Here is a 22,897-nt window from a genome sequence, read left to right on the forward strand (position 1 = left end):
TAAGTTTGCATATAATAGAAGTCAGGCTTACTGGTCTGTAGTTACCTGGTTCAGTTTTGTTTCCCTTTTTGTGGATCGGTATTACGTTTGCAATTTTCCAGTCTGTCGGTACCACCCCTGTGTCAAGAGACTGCTGCATGATCTTGGTTAGCGGTTTGTAAATTACTTCTTTCATTTCTTTGAGTACTACTGGGAGGATCTCATCCGGCCCAGGGGATTTGTTTATTTTAAGAGCTCCTAGTCCCTTTAACACTTCTGCCTCAGTTATGCTAAAGTTATTTAAAACTGGATAGGAACTGGATGACATGTGGGGCATGTTGTCAGTATCTTCCTTTGTAAAAACTTGTGAAAAGTAATCATTTAATATATTTTCTATTTTTTTTTTCTTCATCTACGATTTTGCCATTTGTATCTCTTAAACATTTAATCTCCTCTTTGAATGTTCTCTTGCTGTTGTAATATTGGAAAAACATTTTGGAATTGGTTTTAGCTCCCTTAGCAATGTTCATTTCTATTTCTCTCTTGGCCTTTCTAACTTCCTTTTTGACTTGCGTTTGCAGTTCTGTGTACTCTTTCTGTGTACTTTCTTTTTGGTCCTTTTTTAATGCTCTGTAAAGTGCCTTTTTTCACTGAATATTTTTTTTAATTGATCTATTAAACCATTTTGGCAATTTAGTTTTACATTTAGATTTGTCTACTTTAGGGATGTAATTGTTTTGCGCCTCTAGTACTACATTTTTGAAGAACAACCATCCTTCTTCTGTGGGTGTTTTCTCTATTTTACTCCAATCTACTTCTGTTAGTCTCTGTTTCATACCTTCATAGTTTGCTTTTATAAAATTGTAAACCTTAGCTTTAGTCATTACTTTTGGGGTTTTAAAAAACATCAAATCTTCAAATGAGACCATGTTGTGGTCTGAGTTTGCCAGTGGTTCTCTGACCTCTGTTTTAGTTATTCTGTCTTCGTTATTTGAAAAGACTAAATCAAGGCATGCCTCCCCATTAGTCGGTGCCTTGACAAATTGTGTTATTTGTCATTTGTCATTTCCACCATTTCTATTTCATCCTTCGTGCTACCTATCGGGTTTTCCCATTTTATTTGAGGGAAGTTGAAATCCCCCATTAGTATGGCTTCTCCTTTGCTACACGCATTTCTATTGTCATTGTGTAACAGATTACTGTGCTCACCGTCTGAATCTGGTGGTCTATAGCATGCTCCTATTATTATGCCCTTTGAATTTTTATCCGTTATTCTGACCCATATTGATTCGGTTTTATTTTCTTTGTCCAGGTTTAACACCTGGGCTTCATGACTGTTTCTTATGTATAGCGCTACCCCTCCTCCTCTTCTGTTTTTTTGATTTTTTTGAGGATGCAACATTGATAATGGATAACTGCAAAGCCTATGACATGGTTTATTTAGTTTTTCAGAAAGCTTTTGAGAAAGTCATGCATAAAAGATTAATTCTCAAACTGAACGTAGTAGAGATTCAAGGAAAAGGGAGTGGTGAACATGTACAAAACACAAAGTACTGATTAGAGGAGTGTGAACAGGATGGCTGCGGGTGACGTCAGACCAGAAACAGACTCAAAACAGTGAATGGCAGGGCAAACTGAAATGCTACGGTGCTCAGCAAACAAACAAAAGATTTGAAAAAACACAAAGCACTACAAAATGAAGGTTGTGTTGGCCAAAAAAACAAGTATCGTGCGGGGTTTTAGCCCGCACGTATAGCAATTGTTTACTCTAGTTTAATACTTTTTTCACAGAGTTACGTCTCTCCACTGACACTCTCTGCCTTAATAAGCCTGGAGTGCGTCTTTTATAGTCTCGCCGCTCCAGCCACATTCCCACAAGGGTACTAGGGAAGAGGTTCAACCTCATCCACACCAGCTCCACTTTATGAGACTGGCTTTTTCGCTGGTCTCAAATAGTAAACAAAAGACAGATGGCTTTCATCCGTCTGCACAAAATACAAATATATATACATACAGTGGCTCTCAAAAGTATTCACCCCCCTTGGACTTTTCCACATTTTATTGTGTTACAACATGGAATCAAAATGGATTTAATTAGGAGATTTTGCCACTGATCAACACAAAAAAAGTCCATAATGTCAAAGTGAAAAATAAAATCTGCAAAGTGTTCTAAATTAATTACAAATATAAAACAGAAAATAATTGATTGCATAAGTATTCACCCCCTTTGCTATGACACATCTAAATAAGCTCTGGTGCAACCAGTTGTCTTTAGAAGTCACATAATTGGTTGAATAGAGTCCACCTGTGTCCAATTAAGGTGTTTCACATGATTCCAGGTTAAATACACCTGTCTCTGGGAGGTTCCACAGTTGGTTAGTACATTTCCTAACAAAAACTACATCATGAAGACGAAGGACACTCAAAGCAAATCCGGAATAAGGTTCTAAAAAAGCACCATTCAGGGGTAGGATAAAGAACATTTCCAAGGCAAAGGAATATCCCCCAGAGCACAGTAAAGTCCATTATTAAGAAATGGAGAGAATATGGCACAACTGTGAATCTGTCTAGAACAGGCCGTATCTGGGTGAGAAAAGCACTAGTCAGGGAGGCCACCAAGAGGCCTATGGCAACTCTGAGGAGTTACAGTCTTCCACGGCTGAGCTGGGAGACACTGCAAACAGCAACAATAGCCTGGATGCTTCACAAAAGTGGCCTTAATGGGAGAGTGGCAAAAAGAAAGCCATATCAAATTTCGACTAGAGTTTGCCAGAAGGCATGTGGGAGACTCTGAGACCAAGTGGAAGAAGATTCTATGCTGTGATTAGACCAAAATAGAGCTTTTTGGCCTCAATGCTAAGCACTATGTTTGGTGCAAGCCTAACACCACACATCATCCTAAGAACACCATCCCTACCGTGAAGCATGGTGGTGGCAGCATCATGCTATTGGGATGATTCTCTGCGTCAGGGCCTGAAAAGCTTGTGAAGATAGATGTCAAAATGGATACAACAAAGTACAGAGAAATCCTGGAGGAAAACCTAATGAAGTCTGCAAGAGACCTGGGACTTGGGAGAAGATTTGGGACTTTTTTGTGTTGATCAGTGGCAAAAACTCCTAATTAAATCCATTTTGATTCCATGTTGTAACACAATAAAATGTGGAAGAGTCCAAGGGGAGTGAATACTTTTGAGAGCCACTGTATTCAATTTAAATTTGTTGTGTACATACATGTATTTTTATTTAAGTATCCTATATTTTCTTTTGCAAAAACCAATAAACAAATAACAAAAAAAACTGATTTGGAGGTTCTAGGCGGGCAGGATTATACCTTCCTTATTTTTATATTTAATAAAAGTGACAAACAGACAAGCTCATAATTTTCAGACACACAGAGTAATTTAAATTTAAAAACCTCAAACTGTCAAAATGACTGCCATGGTGGTTCTAATGTTAACACTAGAACTGCCGAGATTTTGGACTACATACAACTGCCGCACCCGAAAAATCTGCGGCTCCATTTTAAAACAGCTTTGATATGAAAATGAAAAACAATCGGATAGAACTTAATATTTTTTATTTGTGAACATCATACACAACATTTTCAAAGCAGAAACTCTGTATTTACATTGCAAATTAAACTTTTTTCTTATTTTTTCAAAAAGAGCATATATACGTAAACATGAAAAACTTATGCAATAAACTTCTGTGTAAACAGGTGTAGAAAGCTGTATGCACATACAACATTATAAAACATAAATAACTAGTATGGCAAAGTGCCCGCCCCTGTGTGTATTTTGTGTTGTATGTTGTGTGTTAAGTGTATGTTGGTGTATAGTGATTGGGACATGGGATATAAATGGGTCTGTGTAACACAAGTGTTTAACATGTATATTTGTATTTAGGCACGAGGATTGCACAGCACTTTAAGTGCAAGTAAAAAGTAATAATATATGAGCACGGGGAATTGCACTTTATTAATTCACGTGCAGTTGTACCGCGACTCCATTTGAATGATTGATTAGCAATCGAGTCTCGGTACACCTGCATAAGAGCTGCATGTTTTCCCATACTCGGGGTTGTGTGTTCGGTGAGTGGAGAACGGGATTGGAGATGGAGGTAATTGTAATAATAATAATAATAATAATAATAATAATAATAATAAGTTAAAATAGAAGCTCACCGTGTTTTGTCTGTATAGTCCGTTTTGTTTGTCTTTCTGTTTTGGCTACGAGCGCCGTATCCTTTGTCTCGTTTGTCTTACAACCTTTTATTTTCTGTCTGTTTGTTCATTATTAAATGCTGAGCGAGACCATTCGCAGCCGTCTTTGTGACACGTGGTGTCATCATGGGATTACCAGCGCCTCCTAGACGCAGACCAGAGAGGGAACCGCAGTGTTTTTTTGAAAAAAAAAAAAAAAAAAACCCCAGCAAAAATGGAAGGCTGGAGAGATGGCTGCAAGGAGCTGGAGGAGCTCTTGAGTGGTCTGGAGGACCAAGGCTGGTGCCTTGCCTGCGGGGCGTATGGGTTGTGTTTTTCATCTGCTGTAGTAAGTTTCCTTGGCCAACCACTGCATCTACGGTCCTCAGCGTTGCCCGTTTCTTTGTGCTTTTTCAAAAGAGCTTGGACAGCACATCTGGAAACCCCTGTCTGCCTTGAAATTTCTGCCTGGGAGAGACCTTGCTGATGCAGTATAACTACCTTGTGTCTTGTTGCTGTGCTCAGTCTTGCCATGGTGTATGACTTTTGACAGTAAACTGTCTTCAGCAACCTCACCTTGTTAGCTGAGTTTGGCTGTTCCTCACCCAGTTTTATTCCTCCTACACAGCTGTTTCTGTTTCAGTTAATGATTGTGTTTCAACCTACACGTTGAATTGATGATCATTAGCACCTGTTTGGTATAATTGTTTAATCATACACCTGAGTATATGCCTACAAAATCCCTGACTTTGTACAAGTGTACCTAGAAGAATTGATGCTGTTTTGAATGCAAAGGGTGGTCACACCAAATATGGATTTGATTTAGATTTTTCTTCTGTTCACTCACTTTGCATTTTGTTAATTGACAAATATAATCTATTAACATGTCTATTTTTGAAAGCATTCTTACTTTTTTCACACCTGCCTAAAACTTTTGCACAGTACTGTATATATATATGATTTCAATATGCCGCATAAACTGCGAGTCTGGCAGTTTCAGAAGCAAGTGCTTATAACGTATTCATTTTTACGATTCTGCAGCTGAAACACCGTGTGGGTATTTGTGACAGTGTCTTCCTTGGGTCACACGTGTTGGTAGCTGCTGTTCAAGCATACAGAGAGACTGAGGTGGTATTGAAACGCCGGCACAGGCGCGCAGGATTTATTAACAAAAACAGAAAACTAAAGTAAAATAAAGGCGGTCATGTGACGTTACCAGCGATGGTAACGCACAGAGGACAAATACAGCAAACTGTACAAAAAGTGCAAAATAAAACACAATACCCCAAACTATAACTCAAAAGGTGCCGTGAAAACGGTAGGCCTTGCAGCAGCCCCGAGCAATCTCCCGCGGATGTTTTTAAACTGACGGACATTCGGTTGAGACCCGCCCACGTGCTGATTGAGGACCAGCACAGCCAATCACTTGCTGCCCTTCCCTCAACCAAGAATAGCAGGCAGCAAGTCTCAATCGAGCGCCTGTCTGTAAACAATAATACAATCAAAATAATCAAGTCCCAAAACGACACAAAATAAACCCATTCCCACATATAAACCACACCAACACTAATTTACCACTGTGCAGGGCAATCGCACTGCCACAGTATTTAATTCAAATATTTTGTAACGCTTAAGAAGGGATATACATGACATATTCACATACGCGGAGATAATTAAATTTCAATTGCAAAAGCATTTCAAAAAGCGACTATAGCGGTGCTGGTGTTAAACTGTATCTTGAGAACTATTTTTCTGATTGTGATGAAACTTGATTACTTAAATACTTTATTAACAGTGTCAAAATATAGGAGTGTCTGGAGTGTCCATCTTTATCTACTCTTACGAACACTACAAATACATGTGTTTAACCCTTTAAAGACCAGGATCGTGTTAGCACGATCATACTGAATGGTATTCGGGGACCCCAATCGTGTAAACATGATAAAAAAAAGCACTTTGTCTTGATGACTTACAGGGCCACTGTATTTTGCAGGACAGGCTTGAAACACATATAATTTGATAGGGTAGGGGCTGACATTCACTTCTTGATAATTTTAGTTTCATGTGACATTATTACTGAGAGGGGCATTTAGGGTTTTGGCAGCATGGAGAGAAAAGACATCACAGCCTGCTTCAAAGAAACTTGTAAGAAAGGTAAGAAAGACATGGAAAAACACTGTTGTGTTTGACATAGTTCTATTAGAACATTTATTTTGTTTTGTGTGTTATATGATTTCGCAACATTTATAAATATCAGAAACGAGTGGATATAAGGAGATACTGTTTCATGAACTAAATGTATCAGGTACATTTTTTTGTCCTTATTACTGATAATAATGGAATGAATAACTAATATTTTATTTAGAAATATTTATTTGGAGAAAATAATTGAGAGTAGTGTCCATTATTGCTTATAACAACACTGAGAATAATTTGCTCAAACATCAATATTTTTAAACAAAACTTTCAGGAAGTATTGTGAGTCCCTCGGGTCATAAATAACACATTTTTATACATGTATCTCTAAACAGAATACATAATAAAAATATTCAACTTTTATATAAAATAAATAAATAAATAAATAAATAGTGTGTTGGGAAAAAAGTGAAAGGTTTGTGCGGTTTTTGTATATTTTATAATGTTCACCAGAGGGTTCTGAAGAAACGGACACCATTTCCAAGATAGAACCTAAATGTAATAAAAAGTACAGTACTCCTTCATGTATCCGACTGCGACAGAACCTGAGTAAGGGCGGAATGTAAAAAGGTGGATAAATGAATTTAATTATACACAGTTGTAACAATTACTGTACTATATTATTATTGTTTTGAGATTCAGATTTTATTAGGGAGCTCCCCTAAATCCCTTGTTTAGAAAGGTACAGGGTATTAATGCTTGTGACAGGATAGCTGTCTGCAGTGTGGGTGCGTGCATTTGGTGCTGCGTGACAGGCAGGAGATCGAGAGGTTGAAGTTGATATAATGATATACAGTATATGATATAATGAGACATACAACAGTTCAAAGCAGTAGGAAACTACTGTCGTTATTATTTTCATTCCTCTCCTCTCACTCACAAACTCAACTTCTCTTAGCTCTCAATTCACCCGCCAACAGATCCTGCTTCTCTCTTTCAAACTGCCATCTCCACACACACACCCAAGTCCCTCCCCCTTTCTCACTCATTAAATGTTTGGTAGATTAAATTTAATGAGAATAAATGCAAAGTCTTGCATATAGGGCGCAGAAACATTAGACACAAGTACAACATGAACAGTAATGAAATAGAGGAAGCTATGTACGAACAGGACTTGGGATAGTAGTGGATGAATCTCTAAAGTCAACTAGAAGAAGCTATAAAAAAGGCAAATAGAATGTTAGGTTATATAGTAAATACAGCTGAATTAAAGTCTAGAGTTATATTAAAATAATGTAATGCGCTGGTACGACCACACCTAGAATACTGTGTACAGTTCTGGTCCCCTGTGACAGAAACACAATGATTGTTAGTGGTAAATTTCCCTTCGGACCTGTGAGGGCGCTAAGTAATGGGAGGGATGACCAAAATATCAGTACTTGTCTATAATGTCTATATGTTTCATATTGCAAAGTGTTATTATATTTCGATATTATCAGTATCAAACTATGTGTACTATATTGATATACAATTTTCATATCGATGCCCACCCCTATTTTAAATGACTCCCTTTGATCAAATTCTAATTACATAAGAAAATATTATATAAAACATTGGCTGGCATTATAGAATTTGCAGTAAATAGGATTATGTTCAAACTTTGTATCACTTGTAATTGTCTTTCAGTACAATTTCATATCACTAGCAATCAAATCACGTAGAATGGATGATTAATCAACCAATAGAAAATGTCAAGATATATATATATATACACACACACACACACACACACACTGAGTGTACAAAACATTAGGAACACCTGCTCTTTCCATTAAATAGACTGACGAGGTGAATCCAGGTGAAGACTATGATGCCTTATTAATGTAACCTGTTAAATCCACTTGTTAAATCCAGGCAATGTTTTTTCAATCCTCCAATGTCCAGTGTTTTCGTTCCTTAGCCCACTGCAACTGCAGTTTCTTGTGCTTTGCTGAAAGAAGTGAAACTCTGTTATGTCGTCGGCTGCCATACCTCATTCGTGTCAAGGTACGACGAGTTGTGAATTCTTTTATGGGTCTTTCAGCACCAATGTTGTACTGGACTGTCAGTTGACTAACTGTAGCCCGTCTGTTGCTCTGCACAATTCATGCCAGCCTCCTTTGGCCTCTTTCATCAAAGGGCTGTTTTCGACCACTAGCCTGCCGTTAGCTGGATGTCCTTTGGGTGGTGGACCATCCTTGATACACACAGGAAACTGTTGAGCGTGAAAAACCCAGCAGCGTTGCAGTTCTTGACACACTCAAACTGGTGCGCTTGGCACCTACTACTATTCCCCGTTCAAAGGCACTTAAATCTTTTGTCTTTCTGATTTACCCTCTGAATGGTACACATACACAATCCATGTCTCAATTGTGTCAAGGCTTAAAAATCCTTCTTTAACCTGTCTCCCCTTCATCTACACTGACTGAAGTGGATTTAACAGATTAAGTCAATAAGGGATCATAGCTTTCACCTGGATTCACCTTATCAGACAATGATGAGGAAAGAACAGGTGTTCCTAATGTTTTGTACACTCAGTGTGTGTGTGTCTCTCTCTCTCTCTCTCTCTCTCTCTCTCTCTCTCTCTCTCTTCATATATATATATATATATATATATATATATATATATATATATATATATATATATATATATAATATTTATTTACCTTCCATCTGCCTTCATCAGTGCTGTAGTATTGTAGCTGGTAGCTCAGCACACAGTTTGAGATGTTTCTCAAGCTAGCTGGAGCTTGCCACTCAATGTGGAGTTCACCCAGGTATCCAGGGTCTAGTATCTGTAGGTTGGTTGGAGGGTCAACTAGAAACAACAAAAAGAAATATGAACAGTAAATACAATGGATTTAAAAATAACTAGCACCACTACTACGACTATGACAACAACTGAGAGGTCGTACATGTTTTGAGCTCCTCCAGTAGCAATTTAATTTGTGAAGTGGTAGTGCACCTTTTTTTATTAAATTATTTGATTTTATTTGTCTTTTAAAAAACACTGTTTCTTTTTTCTTTTGTTCCCTCTGCACTTGCATTGTTTGGAAGTGTAGGATGGCAGCCAATTTTGCTTTGCTTTATTTTTCTTGTTTGTTTCTTTTTCAATTTTTTCTAAATGCTTTTAATTTCTTTGCTTCTTAATTGTAATTAAAAAGCACTTTTTTCTTTTAATTTCTTTTAGTTGAAAGTTTTTAATTAATTTTAACTACCTTTAACTTTGTTTTTGTCATTGTTTTTTTTTTCCTTTATATATATTTTATGTATGTTTGATTTTTGTTTTATGTTTTGTGTTTGTGTGTGCTCCTGCAGTGCAGTGCAGGTGATGTGTCTTGTCTTGGTATTGTGTTGAAAAATAAAAACAAACAAATAAATAACTAAAAAAATAAATAAAAACAATGAGTGGGCAAGTTCCACAGGCCCCAAGGAGGTGATCTCAGGGGGCTGCAGATACTGCCGCCCCCTTTAAAAATACAACAAGGGGGCACGGGGTCAGGTGCCTCCTCTGAGACCCCCTCTCGACCATGGAAGAAGAAAACGCAAAATATGTTTGGATTGTTTTGTAGAATCCTATGGACCCGTATGCGTTGTGGGTTCTGATGGGCGCAGGGTTTTCTTTTGCAGAGGTGGGACAGGCAGAGACAGATGATCATATTAATTACTGCAATAAGCTCAGGTACCTTAAACTTGCCTCTGTGGTACAGAGTTGTAAAATGTTCATTTCATCCTGTGCTATGAAGTTTGTGGTACAAAGTTGCAAGACATTGATTTCATCGTGTGTTATAAAGGGTAACCCTGCCTCTGTTGTACAGAGTTCTAAGACAATGTTGAATGCATACTGCACAAAATATGAAACTGTTTTGGTTGTCTTTGCCAAATCTGGAAATGGGAATTTCACAAGGGGCTTACCTATGGTTAAATTAGTTGCTTTACATAGTTCCCAATATGTCAAAAACAGAATTGACAGTCTCAGAATCTTCTGGTGTCGCATATCTTGAATGCTGTGATCTCCTGTATTTTAATAATCTAAAGCAAAAAAAAAAAAAAAGAAAATTAGAAAATAGAATATTGATATTGGACAGAATAATCCGCCACCTGTATATACTTTTGTGGAAATCCCAATTGTCGATGATTGTCCATTTTACTTTATACCACTCACATGGCTACATTTACATGGGTTATTTTTTTCACTGTTCTTTGTTTTCATTTTCATTGCGATCAAACATTAAGAACTTGTTAGCATACCATTAGCCTCTACTAGGGGAATCCAATTTAAAAGCATAGAATTGAGTTGCTTTTAAAATATTCCCAGAGTTTTAGATCCTTACTACATTAGATGGTAGGATACTCTATGCATTTATAATGAAAACATGTGCCCTACCTTATGAATAAATGTACATGTGATCCTCGACTTTCGATGCTTCTATTTCCGACTCACGGCAATTACGACTCTTGCATTATTACCCTGCTTCAACTTTACGACATCAATATGGCATTTACGACATGGTGAGACCTGAGCCATGCACCGTGTATGCATGTTTGGTGTCTGAACCGCAGTACCTGCCATGGTACTCCCTGACTTAGTATAACGTTTTTTTTATGCATGTAAACTTTTTTTTGTTTTGTTTTTTTTAGAATTGATTTGCCCTTAACAATGACTGATAAGAGCAATGGACACAAAACGAAAGCTAAGCTATGAACTCTGTCACATGATAAGGGGCTTAACTTCAGGCGATCATATTTTCTGCTAGTACTACATACACACACTGAAAACGTCCTTGGAAAGCCCCAGTCTGTACAGGCAGGCATCCCCGTGCGATGACATGAAGGCATCCATCGGCAGTGTCATGCAGGCATCCCCGAGCAATGATGTGAAGGCATCCTTGGGCGGTGTCGTGCAGGCATCCCTGAGCGATGCCGTGAAGGCATCCTTGGGCAGTGTCGTGCACGCATCCCAGAGCGATGATGTGAAGGCATCCTTGGGCAGTGTTATGCAGGTATCCCCGAGCGATGATGTGAAGGGAGTCAGGACAAGCTGGGGTGTAGGTTTTGGTCCTCTTCACGCCACTGCGGCTGTGCTGTTCTTCCCCGTGTTTCCTTCAGCAGCCTATGCAGGTGCTGCTGAGGATCGTCAGCGTCACATCCTAGTCCTTCCTCGAGTTGTAGACAGGAGAGCTGCAGGCAGTCTCCCTCTTGTGGTGGAGGTGGGAGCTGCAAGCAGTCCTCCCACATTGGTGTAGGCGGGACCAGTAGGTATTTGCCCTCTGCTGGTGGAGGTGGCGGAGGCATAGGCAGCTCCTGCTGATCTGCTCCTAGCAATGGCAGAGGCAGCTCTCTCTGCTCTGCTTCTGCCGGTGGAGGTGGTGGAGGCAGTGGCAGCTCCTGCTGCTCTGCTCCTGCCGTTGGAGGGAGTGGAGGCAGAGGCAGCTCCTGCTGTTCTGCTCCTGGGAGCAGCGTGTAGTCTCCTGGCGACGGAAGCTCTCCCTCACTTGCAGAGGACTAGTGCAGCTCTCCCTCACTTGCAGGGGACTAGTGCGGCTCTCCCTCACTTGCTGGGGGCTGCTGCGGCTCTCCCTCTCTTGCAGGGGACTGCTGTGGCTCTCCCTCTCTTGCAGGGGACTGGTGCGGCTCTCCTCGTACTGGAGACGGCAGCATTGGCTCCTCTCCCTCTGGTGCTGGAGACAGCGGCGGGGCTTCTCCTGATGAGACCAGAGATGGCAGGATCCCTCCCATATCTGCAGCCAAGGACATTGAGTGGTGTTGCTGTTCCCAGGTTTCCCAACGCTCCCCATCTCGGGCCCACAGCAGGTTAATCACCTTCGGGAAGTCTCTTTTCAGGCCCCCTTCAGTGTTTGTCAGCCAGTCCCAGTTCTCCCTCGATGGTGGTCTTCGAGCAAGCAGGGCTTCTCCCACCGACGCTGGAGATGGAACCAGCAGGCACTCTCCCTCAGCTTGTGGAGATTTGGTCTGTGGACACTCCAACTCCCCCTTTGCGGGCTGTGGATGCACTGACTCCTCCCTCTTGGGCTGTGGACGTTTGGCCTCCTTCCATACAGGCTGTGGAGGTGAAACCAGCAGGCATTCTTCCTCTGCTGGTGGATATGGGAACATATGGTGATGGAACGCTGCCTCTCAGGCTTCAGTACTCTCGCGGTCCCCCCCCCCCCCTGGCGAGTCACCTCTGCGCGATCCCCTGACCCCTGGACTCTCGCGGTCCCCCCGTTTGAATGCTGGACTCTCGCCAAACCAGCAGACCAAAAGTCTAACCTTGAAGGAACCGTTGAGTATAATTCCAGTTGCATTTTCCTTTCATGAAACTAAATTAATTAATTGTATTATTAACACATTCACATAGAATTGAACTGTTAGTCATTTTGTTTGCACACTTTACGTGTGAAATAACTTTTAGTGAAACTTAAGAACATAAGAACATAAGAACATAAGAAAGTTTACAAACGAGAGGAGGCCATTCGGCCCATCTTGCTCGTTTGGTTGTTAGTAGCTTATTGATCCCAAAATCTCATCAAGCAGCTTCTTGAAGGATCCCAGGGTGTCAGCTTCAACAACATTACTGGGGAGTTGATTCCAGACCCTCACAATTCTCTGTGTAAAAAAGTGTCTCCTATTTTCTGTTCTGAATGCCCCTTTTTCTAAACTCCATTTGTGACCCCTGGTCCTTGTTTCTTTTTTCAGGCTGAAAAAGTCCCTTGGGTCGACACTGTCAATACCTTTTAGAATTTTGAATGCTTGAATTAGGTCGCCACGTAGTCTTCTTTGTTCAAGACTGAACAGATTCAATTCTTTTAGCCTGTCTGCATATGACATGCCTTTTAAGCCCGGAATAATTCTGGTCGCTCTTCTTTGCACTCTTTCTACAGCAGCAATATCTTTTTTATAGCGAGGTACTTGATGAAGTAACTATAAGTAATCTATCTCATATTGTTGTATGAACTTCTTTAAAAGTAAACTTGCCATATACTTAATCTATATACCATTAATAAGCTTAATGTGATATATTCTTAAGATTGTCTTCATTATCTCAGATGTACTCTATGCTTGGATGTGGGCGTGTGTGTGAGCGAGTGACTAGCCATGTCACAGCCTGCTTGTTTGCTGCTGATGTGTTAGGAGACAGGCGGTGTCATATTTCAATTGCTTTCTAGTCAAGTTTGAACGCAGTGAGAGATTTTTGAAATGTGTTTTGTGCTTAGAGACTAAGAGATTTACTTTCTAACTTTTCTGATTTCCTGTTTATTACTTGTGTACTTAATAAAATGCTACTATTAATTAACCATTCCTTATGTCTGCGTGTGAATGTATGTTCACAGTAAATCCTCGATCTGTAGAACACGTCAATTTAAATATTGTTAGTAAGAGAACTAATCAACCCAGATATTAAATTTTGAATTTTTCTTACATGTCAACTTTCCCTTATTTGCAGTGACTCTCCTATTTTTTCGACACCTTTTCTCCAGGGGAGGCATGCATTCAGTGTGTGAGGCAAGCTCACATACTTAGCCACCTATGATGGCATATCGTGGGTGTCGTGGTCCAATACAAATCCGTTATATATCGAGGGCCGCAATATAGCGAGAGACTCATAGAAGGCTAATGACAAATACTGTACAACCACTCCCTCATTTTATCGTGAGTGTCAGTGTCCAATATAAACCCTCTATGCAACCCGCGTTTTCTCACTTTTTGTATAAAAAGCAGCCGTTTTAATTCGGACTGTGGAGAGTAATTGCTTCTCATCAACTTAAGTCTCCACTTCATTTCATGACTCTTCCTCTCCTTTCTCAAATGCCCAAACTGCTGCATTGAAAGAATCCATTCCCAACATTGCAACGTTGCTAGGGAACTGCCCTGTGATTTTTGCTAGTGCATTGCTTAAAAATCTGCTTCATCACGCAGATATTTAATTTGCTTTTGTTACTGTGCAATGCGTGTGAATGTGATAATATTATGATATGGATGCTTTATTTTTAATTGTTCTGTATATTTTAATTTGTGATGTGCAGTACACAATAAAACGAAAAGTAATTCTAAGTGAAATTGTCTATATATAGATATATAGGCTATACAGGCTAACTTCACTGTAACGAACCCCCATGGGACCTGGAGAAATGTTTGTTATATCAGGGTGTTCACTATAAGGTTTGGTATTATCAAAATAATGACAAAACGGAACATTTGAATTGAACACCAACAGTACTTTTATGAAGACATTTACTTGACATTTACATAGTATTATGACAAAGTACTGGTGTCACATGTGATGTCATCCTATTTATTCAATAGGATACAGCTAAAAAAAAAATGCAAAAAAAATTAGTGCTGGTACAAATATTTGAATTAAGGGGGGTTTTGACATGTATTCAAAGCAAAAAAAAATAATAAGTCAATGTCTGTCAGAAATTCTGGGGAATGTAAGTATGCTATGTATGATCATTTTTGTTAAATACAATAACTTTGAGGTTTTGGGTTTGTCTTTGTGTTTTTATAACTGTCACTCGGCCCGCGTCAATCACCAGGGTATCAGATCAGACCAGCCAAACAAAATGAGTTTGACACTCCTGACTTAAAGGATAGGAACTGTCAAGGCAGAATAGTGTTTGGGATTTAATTAAGACTTTTGATGTAAAAAGAGATGTAAAAAACTCTATAAAAACAGAGGAAAATCCTAGTCAAGTGTAAGTCAACTTGCTAACTACAAGCTGATTTCATCCATGCTCTGAAGATCTGTGATCAAGCTGATTGCAGCTGATGTCGTATTTAGAAGTCTTTGCCTTTGAAGACAGTTCATATCCTTACATTATATTCCACAGTTCCATATATATTTTAGGCAAGAACTATTTTGAATGTATATCTCTTTTATATTGATGCACTGCTATAAGTTATAGGTTTTATATTTTAGCTGTGGAGAAGTGAAATATTGGATGCTATAGGATTTAGGGGTGGGTGTTTTTAGCTTTATGCATGCATAGCTTAAGAGCAAAACATGTTCTAACCATAAACATATTGAAGTATTAATGCTATTATACCTGATAAGGCACTGGACCTCCCAGATTGCCCTTCAGTTGGAATTTGACGTAGTCTGTAACTACTCAATCCATTGGTTAAAGCATTTAATAAACCGAAGGAGTACTGATGTTACTCTAATTCATTAAAAAATGTTAGCTTGCGTAAGTTCAGGAGGTGTGTAGCAAGGGGGTTTCCAATTTCCTGTCAATTAGTTCCTATTTACTATTTAAGCCCTGATCACTTGCACCTTTTGCTATCTAGCGTTTCTTTTTTGTAGCACACGCTCAGACGCCGTCTTTTCGTGTTTCTCCACTAATCTACACTTCGTTGCCTTTCACTGGAGGTCAATTCTCTGCGCAGCGCTCCCAAGATATTATCAAATATTTTCCTACCTGCTCCGGTGCTGTTTCTCATCATTCAGCTTCTCCGTTCAGCTGCAAGAGCTCCAGCGTTAGTCTTTCCTGATCTTTCCAGCCCAGCAACAGCACTGTTCAAACCGCAGCTCCATTCTTCATCTCGTCTGTGTCTTCATTAGACAAACTGGCCCTCCAATAAAATCTCTAAAGCTCTTTCAACAAGACATCGACATTCCCCTCGTCAGTGTTTGCCTTGCCATCGCTCCTCTATTTAATCCACCATAAAGATCTGTCAGCTGAACATTCCTTCACTCTTCGCTTGCAATCAAGCGCCCCTCCTCCGCTCCCAGAGCCAACAAAATTACCGTTCCTTCACGGGATCTTGCCCTGAACTTCTATTGGCTACTTTCAACGTTTTAGGGACCTGTCCATTTAGTTTCGTGCTCCGTTTCGCCGTGTGACGGCTCGTGCTTTCGACTCATCACAACAAGATTCAACAACACTGCTGTTTTGCAACTTTTCCACCAGCGCTTCTCAGTTCGTGGCTACCACGGCAACGCCATCATTGCGTGACTGCGGGGTGTGGTAAAGTAACTATGGTGACCAGGCAGCTTAATCTGCACTGCGGGCTCCCTGCTTCAGTGCTGCGTTTTCTGGCTTGCTTGCTGCTGGGCTTTTACAACCTGCCAGGGCTCTTTCAACTTGCCGAATTGTGACATCTAAATACTGCGTTAACGTATTTATATACATGACTGACTGTCCTAAAACATGTAACGAAGATATTAAAATCTAAAAGAGTATGCAATTGTTGTCACACCGACAAGGATTTTAATCACAATAACCAAGTATTCTACCCGGCTTCACTCAAGCCAATGGTTAATTCTAATACATACCCGCTAGATGGCAGAGTAACACCACAAATTTTATATAGTCTCCAAGCTGGTTTGCTATCACTGTAAAGCTCACACACTCCAAGTTTTCTACACATCCCCGCAGTTTGTTGTCATTCTGAGGGATTTACAGGAGACCTCCTCCTCAACGTTTTGTAGCAACTGACATTCTCCAATTTCAACAGTTCCCTTCTTCAAGGACCTGGTCATGAAGCAACCTTACTCAGCTGCTTGAGATGCTCAGTATCTACCATCATAGTAACGTCCTGTTCTCCTGCATCACGCATCCATTCCTGTGACTTATTCCTGTTCCCAGATTCATGTTTTCTCATCTGGCGCTGCTCCTCCAGTCTGACCAGCTTCATCAAAAGTCATAATTTCATCAACGCGAGCCGCTAGTCAGTCATGGAACCATATCCTACAACTTATCAATGTTTCAGTCAACGTCTTCCTAACCCCAAAAGACAATAAACTGCTTCCAACCAATCAATAGGTTTTGCAGACACCTCGGAGCAACATATTCTTCATCCTCTGCGGTTCTGCAGCTGTCTCAGAACTCTGCAATCTTCATCTCTGCCCAAAAGCAGCCCCATCTCTGGCTCCATCTAAATCGACCTTAACTCCGAAAGACCAATATCTACTGCATTCAGCAGATCCCTACTCTCTTCAGCAGACCACCGCACTCTACCGATGGTAGTCCTCCACTCTATTCCAGATCTCTGCTTCAGCAAATCTCTATTCTCACAGCTGGGCCTCTGCATACTACTGACAGCATTCCATTGTTTTCTTCCTCAGACCTCTGCTCTGTTCAGCAGATCCCACCCTCTACTGTTAATTGCTCCTCACTACAACAGATCTCTACTCCCTCTTCAGATCTGTTCACTACCACAGCTGCAAAGTCGCTCTAGTTTACTGTTGAAGTCTGCAGCTGCACTTCTCCAGAGCCAACAATGCTCCAGCCTTTCTCCAATACGTAGATCTTGGCAGTATTCCCACAATCTAGGCTAACGCTAATGTCCATCTAATCAAAATACAGGGCACTTCTTCAGCAATCCTATTCCTCCCAAATGTTACAGCATTAATACTTGGTTTGAGATGTGTTACGAGACTGGAAATCTGTCTTGATTATGAGTTAAAGATTTCCACTATTAAGAGAATAACTGGCGTTGCGAAACTCAAATCTCTGAATGTGAGTTTACCTTTTCCATTTCAAGCAGACATGACAGTAGCAAACCGCTGATCGATCCTGTATTAACTAACACATAGAAAGGTGGCATCTCATCTTTGCCCTCATTTCTAGAACATGGGGCGCAAAGGAGCCGTGCTTCCCCAGTAGCCGATTCATGTTCGTTCAGTCCAGTTGCCACCTCAGACCTCAGTTCCAGCTCTTCTTCTGCCTCTACTTTCAGTATCCAAGTTCAGTCAGTTGGTCCCATTTTCCACAACCCCCATCCAGAATCCTCAGCTTCTCCAGATGCTATTTAACTGAAACCTACTCTCCGTAACTCCCTTCAATCTGCTCAGCATTACATGTCTGCAGCCCTCCACCTTGTTCACTCCTATTCTACAGCCTGCTCAGCATCTTCAATCCCCTGTGCCCAGATTCGAATAATCATAGCCCTTCAATCAAAACCTGGCTCTCACGGTCCGTGCTAGGGATTCTCTCCAACTCCCTCCAGTCTCTCCATATTCAGCATTCTATCTGACCCTCTGTGGGATTCTTAAGAGTTTTCCCCCTGCCTCACCTTCCCATCTGTCTATATCAAAATATATTCTCCATTTGCTAATTTCCACTCTTCTGAAAAGTCACTTCTCCCCCTACAATGATTTACCCATGGAGATCAGCTGCCTCTCGGCCACCTTCCATGCTTACTCCACCACTTGGCTGTGTACCTCAGGACGGATCAATTCAGCGCGGTCGGTCCACTCACACATCAAGTATCAAGTTCCCTGTCTCCCTTTTCAAGGTATCTCCACAGCAGGAAACCCCCCCCCCCCCCCCACACTCCCCTCCTCAGACCATCTGTTCATTGATTCCTCTCACCCCTATCATCACTCTCCTCATCTCGAGCAGACCTCCCTCCATTCCTCCGCCCTTCCCCCCACGCAGGCCTCCTTCTTGTCCACCCTCGCCTCGTGAGTAGGCCTCCCTCCTCAACCACCCTCTCCTCCAGAGCAGGCCTCCCTCCTCTCCACCCTCTCCTCCAAGCAGTCTTCCCTCCTCTCCACCCTCGCCTCCTCGCAGGCCTCCCTCCTCTCCACCCTCTCCTCCAGAGCAGGCCCCCCCCCCTCGACTCTCCCCTTCCCCCCCCAGCCTGATCATGAATGTGGGGGAACTTGTCCTCCTCTGCAGTGGATTCCTACATTCATTCATCCTTCCCTGATATAGTTGCTGCTCCTTCTAAAAATGCTAGAATCATCTCTACTCTTCGGAAAGGCTGCTTCTCCTCCTACGAGGATCTACTCACGGAGACCATCTGCCTCACAGCCTTCTTGGCTTTCTCAGAAGCTCCGAATTCACAGTTCCCTCAGCTTCTTGCTTCCCCTCGGTGGATATTCGTTTATGTGACCTCTCTTCTATTTCCAACTCCTATTTTCTTATTTGGTTGCGCACTTCAAAGATAGACCAACTCCGGTGCGGTCAATTCATTCAGCTTTCAAGGACCAAGTCTGCTCTCTGCCCTTTCAGCAACGTCAAGGACAGGCCTCCCTCCTCAGCTATTTACCCCATTCCTTCCGTATCGGTGCAGCCACTTCCGCTGCAAGGGCCAGCATCAATCAGAGCCTGATCAAGACCATGGGGCATGGTCCTGTTCTGCAGTGGATTCTTATGTTCATTCATCTCCCTCTGACATAGTTGCAGCCCATTCCAAAATTGCTAGTATGCCTGAAGTGGGGGCTACCTGTCTGCTGGAGCCACTAGAGGTTTCCCCTAATTAGCTTCAAGGGGTTTTTTCCTCTCCACTGAGCAGCAGGTATACACATAGTCATATCCTACTAATTTACTAACCATTCTCCTGTTTGTCCAGTTTGTCCTTCTAGTCTTTTGTTTATGTTATGCGCTGGAAAGTGCTCTTTTGTTTGTCTCACGGTGTGGGTGATTTGGTAGAGTGCCGGGGGTCCATCCTTTGGGGGGCAAGTGATCTCACTTCCCTGACCTCAGGGCATGGCTTCAGCTAACCCTTGACCTTCAGGGGGGTTCTCATCGTGTGAGTCAGTGCGGACCCCTGGCCACACTCTGTTCTTTTGCAGCTCCTGCGCTTATCTTGCCTCACTCAAGGTGGTTCTATACTCTGTCTCAGTTAGGGACGTGGCTACTCATGCTCGAGTCCCATACTAATCTCTATGCCTTTTTCTTATCTCAGGTCCCAGGCAGCGTGAAGTCTCGGCCAATTGGGGGTTTAACGCGCGCCCCTTTACAGAAGTCTCAGATGCTGGGTACCTCTCCCTCTCTATCTCCTTTCGTGTCCCAGTCTTCCGGGATCATCTTCTTCTGACGGGCGGCTCCACGAGTCATAACCCTCATATATGTTTCGGTTGCTAGGTCAGTCGGCCCTGAGCTTGTGTCGGCATCGCTGCCCTCAGTCAGTGACCACTTTTGTATCCCGTTTCCAGTTGCTAGGCCTTCGGCCCTGAGCTCGTGTCGGCATCGCCGCCCTCATTCAGTGACCACTTCTGTTTCCTGTCTTTCGGTTGCTGGGTCCTTTGCCCCTGGGCTCGAGTAGGCATCGCCGCCCTCAGTCAGAGACCACTTTTTGTCCTAGCTTCCATGTCCAGCTTCGCTGGTCTGCTACTAGAGTGGGCCTCGCCTGCTCTTCTATCCTAGGTCCGGTCCTTTCTAGCCGGCACTCTGTCCTACTAACCGCTCCCTTCTGCTTCTTCTGCCCTATCTCTACCCCTATCTCTACCCCCAGCTCACCCCTCGTGAACTTCAAATTGAATGAGTCTGTGTGAGCTTCTTGATTATTAAGTCATCTGCATACATTGCAAGCCCAGTGAACAAACAGTCCACTTATAGAGTCTGAAACATCATTATGTCCTCCTGAACCTCTTCCCTGAGTTTAAGAATGTGTGTGTGTGTGTGTGTGTGTGTGTGTGTGTGTATATATATATATATATATATATATATATATATATATATATATATATATATATATATATATATATATATAAGAGTATGTACGAATCCTGACAATTTCATATGGACTTCAATAAAGAATCTGATATCACAAGTGTCTGGAGCATGGCACATTCTTTAAGGAGTACAGTGCTGAATTTGCTGGCAATGGACAAAGAAGCATCATGAAATGATTTTATAGTGAAAGTGATCACCTGGGGTTTATAAAAAGCATATATATAAAGCATCTGTATATAGTTATAATATTTCTCATTACTTTTTTAATTTTTAATGTTTCTCTTAAGTCAGCCCCTTAAGTATTTCGTTTTTGTTTGTCGCTGTCTTATGATTTTGTAAATTTGCATTATTGCTGTGTTTTTGCTATGTAGATAAGGGTTGTGAAGGTTTACATAAAAGCTTAATTTAGGAAATGCATTTCATAAAAGCATATTTCTTTGGGAGGGGGATAACAAAAAAACTGCAACTACACACACTATGAGGCTTATGAAGAGCACGCTATCAACTCAGAATTACTGCCATTATCTAAGCAGTCTTTGATCAAACTGTAAAGCTACTTTGCCTAAGCTACTTTCAGTACAATCATACTTTTATGTTTTTCTAGATTTACAGTGCTAGACAAAAATTTGCACACCCTTGATATAATATATAATAATTGTGGTCAATCTAACACACAAAATATCAATTAGAAGACAAATACATTTGATTTCAAAACATTTTTTTTTTTTTTTTTAGAAACTCAAAAAATCACATTACAGTTTTTTGATGAGGGTAAATGAGTAAATGGGAATATGGAGATATTTGGTAAATGGGTGAAAGTTATGTAGTTTATGTATTGACCAATAGTATGTCTGAATGTCTTCCAGTTGACTCTTTCCAGCCCAGCAATTTGAATACAGTACTAGATCTTCTCATTGAATGAATTTGGCATTTTTTTGAAGTAATAGAGACACTCAAAGAATAGACTTTTGACCAGTAGCAAAGGATTTTGGTAGACAATAATCTTACCTGGTCATTTCTCTTTTTTTCTGGTACAGTAGTATAAATGTGCCCCATTTTAACAGTATTTGAGAATTTGACACCTGCTTAACACTTGAAGGGCCACATAGCTGTTATGCATAAGGAAACATGTTTTTCAATTGTATTTATTGTACATATAGATCACAAATTAATATATTTCAGTTTTTTACACATGTTAACACATGTTAATTTTTTGCAAAAGTTACTGTGCACATGTACCCTAACCTATTTCTAATTTATGTACAAATATTTTTTGAAAGAACTGATTTTTCAGTTAGAAATCTAAAATAAACAGCTTTTAGAACGTCAGCACAGCATATTTAGCTTTCAAATAATACATTTTTTAAACAAATTGAGAAAAAGAGCCTATTGGCGACCAACCTGCGCACAAAAAAAGATCAATCATTTATACTATAATGTATATTTTGCGGCAAAAGTTTGAAACGCTTCAAAGACATTACATCTGCAACTTTTGGATTCCTGGTGCTTAGGACCCAGTAATCATCCACTACAGACATGCTGACAACACCCGTTATCAACTTTAAATCAATGAAAGAGTTGATTTCATTTATATTTGTGTTTATGCAAGTAACATTTATTTGACAGAAGGTTTGAGTGACTATAAGCTCAAACAACGCATTATCTAGTGGCTTTGTTATTTATTTATGTATTTATTTATTGCATTTAATTAGCGCTTTTTATATAAAAGTATCGGAAAGCACTGTATAGTATGTAGCAGAAAAAAAAAGAACAAACCACAATACATTTATATAGCATGTCACACATACAACTGCTACAATCAGACCATTTAAATAACAGATTTAAATAACAGTATACACATAATACAAAAGCAGCAATTTTAAAGTTACATTAAAATCCATTAAGATAAGAAAGCCGTTTTATAAAAGTGTGTTTTTAGTCTTGACTTCAAAACTGTAACGGTTCCAGCTTTCCTGACAAACAAAGGCAGAGCATTACATAATTTAGGCGCTCTACAAGAAAAAGCCCTCCCTCCCTTTGTTGCTTTTGTTGACCCTAGGAATAACCAGCAGCCCTGCATCTTGTGATCTCAGAGTGCAGTTTGGAAGATACAGAGTCAGTAACTCCTGCA

The 22,897-nt window shown here is 40.7% G+C and overlaps 1 protein-coding gene across 2 annotated transcripts in view; it reads right to left on the reverse strand.

Annotated features, from left to right (window-relative positions):
• Positions 1-22,897, reverse strand: part of il13ra2 (interleukin 13 receptor, alpha 2) — a 72,942-nt gene that overhangs the window by 18,151 nt on the left and 31,894 nt on the right. For both annotated transcript variants that reach the window (XM_041219641.1, XM_041219642.1), the window contains exons 2-3: positions 10,271-10,387; positions 9,022-9,173 (exon numbers count right to left, since the gene is read on the reverse strand). In XM_041219641.1, the coding sequence (XP_041075575.1) occupies positions 9,022-9,173; positions 10,271-10,352 (234 nt within the window). In that variant the 5' untranslated portion in view covers positions 10,353-10,387. The remainder of the gene's footprint in view (positions 1-9,021; positions 9,174-10,270; positions 10,388-22,897) is intronic.

This window comes from Polyodon spathula, chromosome 20 (assembly GCF_017654505.1).
Source record: "Polyodon spathula isolate WHYD16114869_AA chromosome 20, ASM1765450v1, whole genome shotgun sequence".
In the NCBI taxonomy this organism is placed as follows: domain Eukaryota; kingdom Metazoa; phylum Chordata; class Actinopteri; order Acipenseriformes; family Polyodontidae; genus Polyodon; species Polyodon spathula.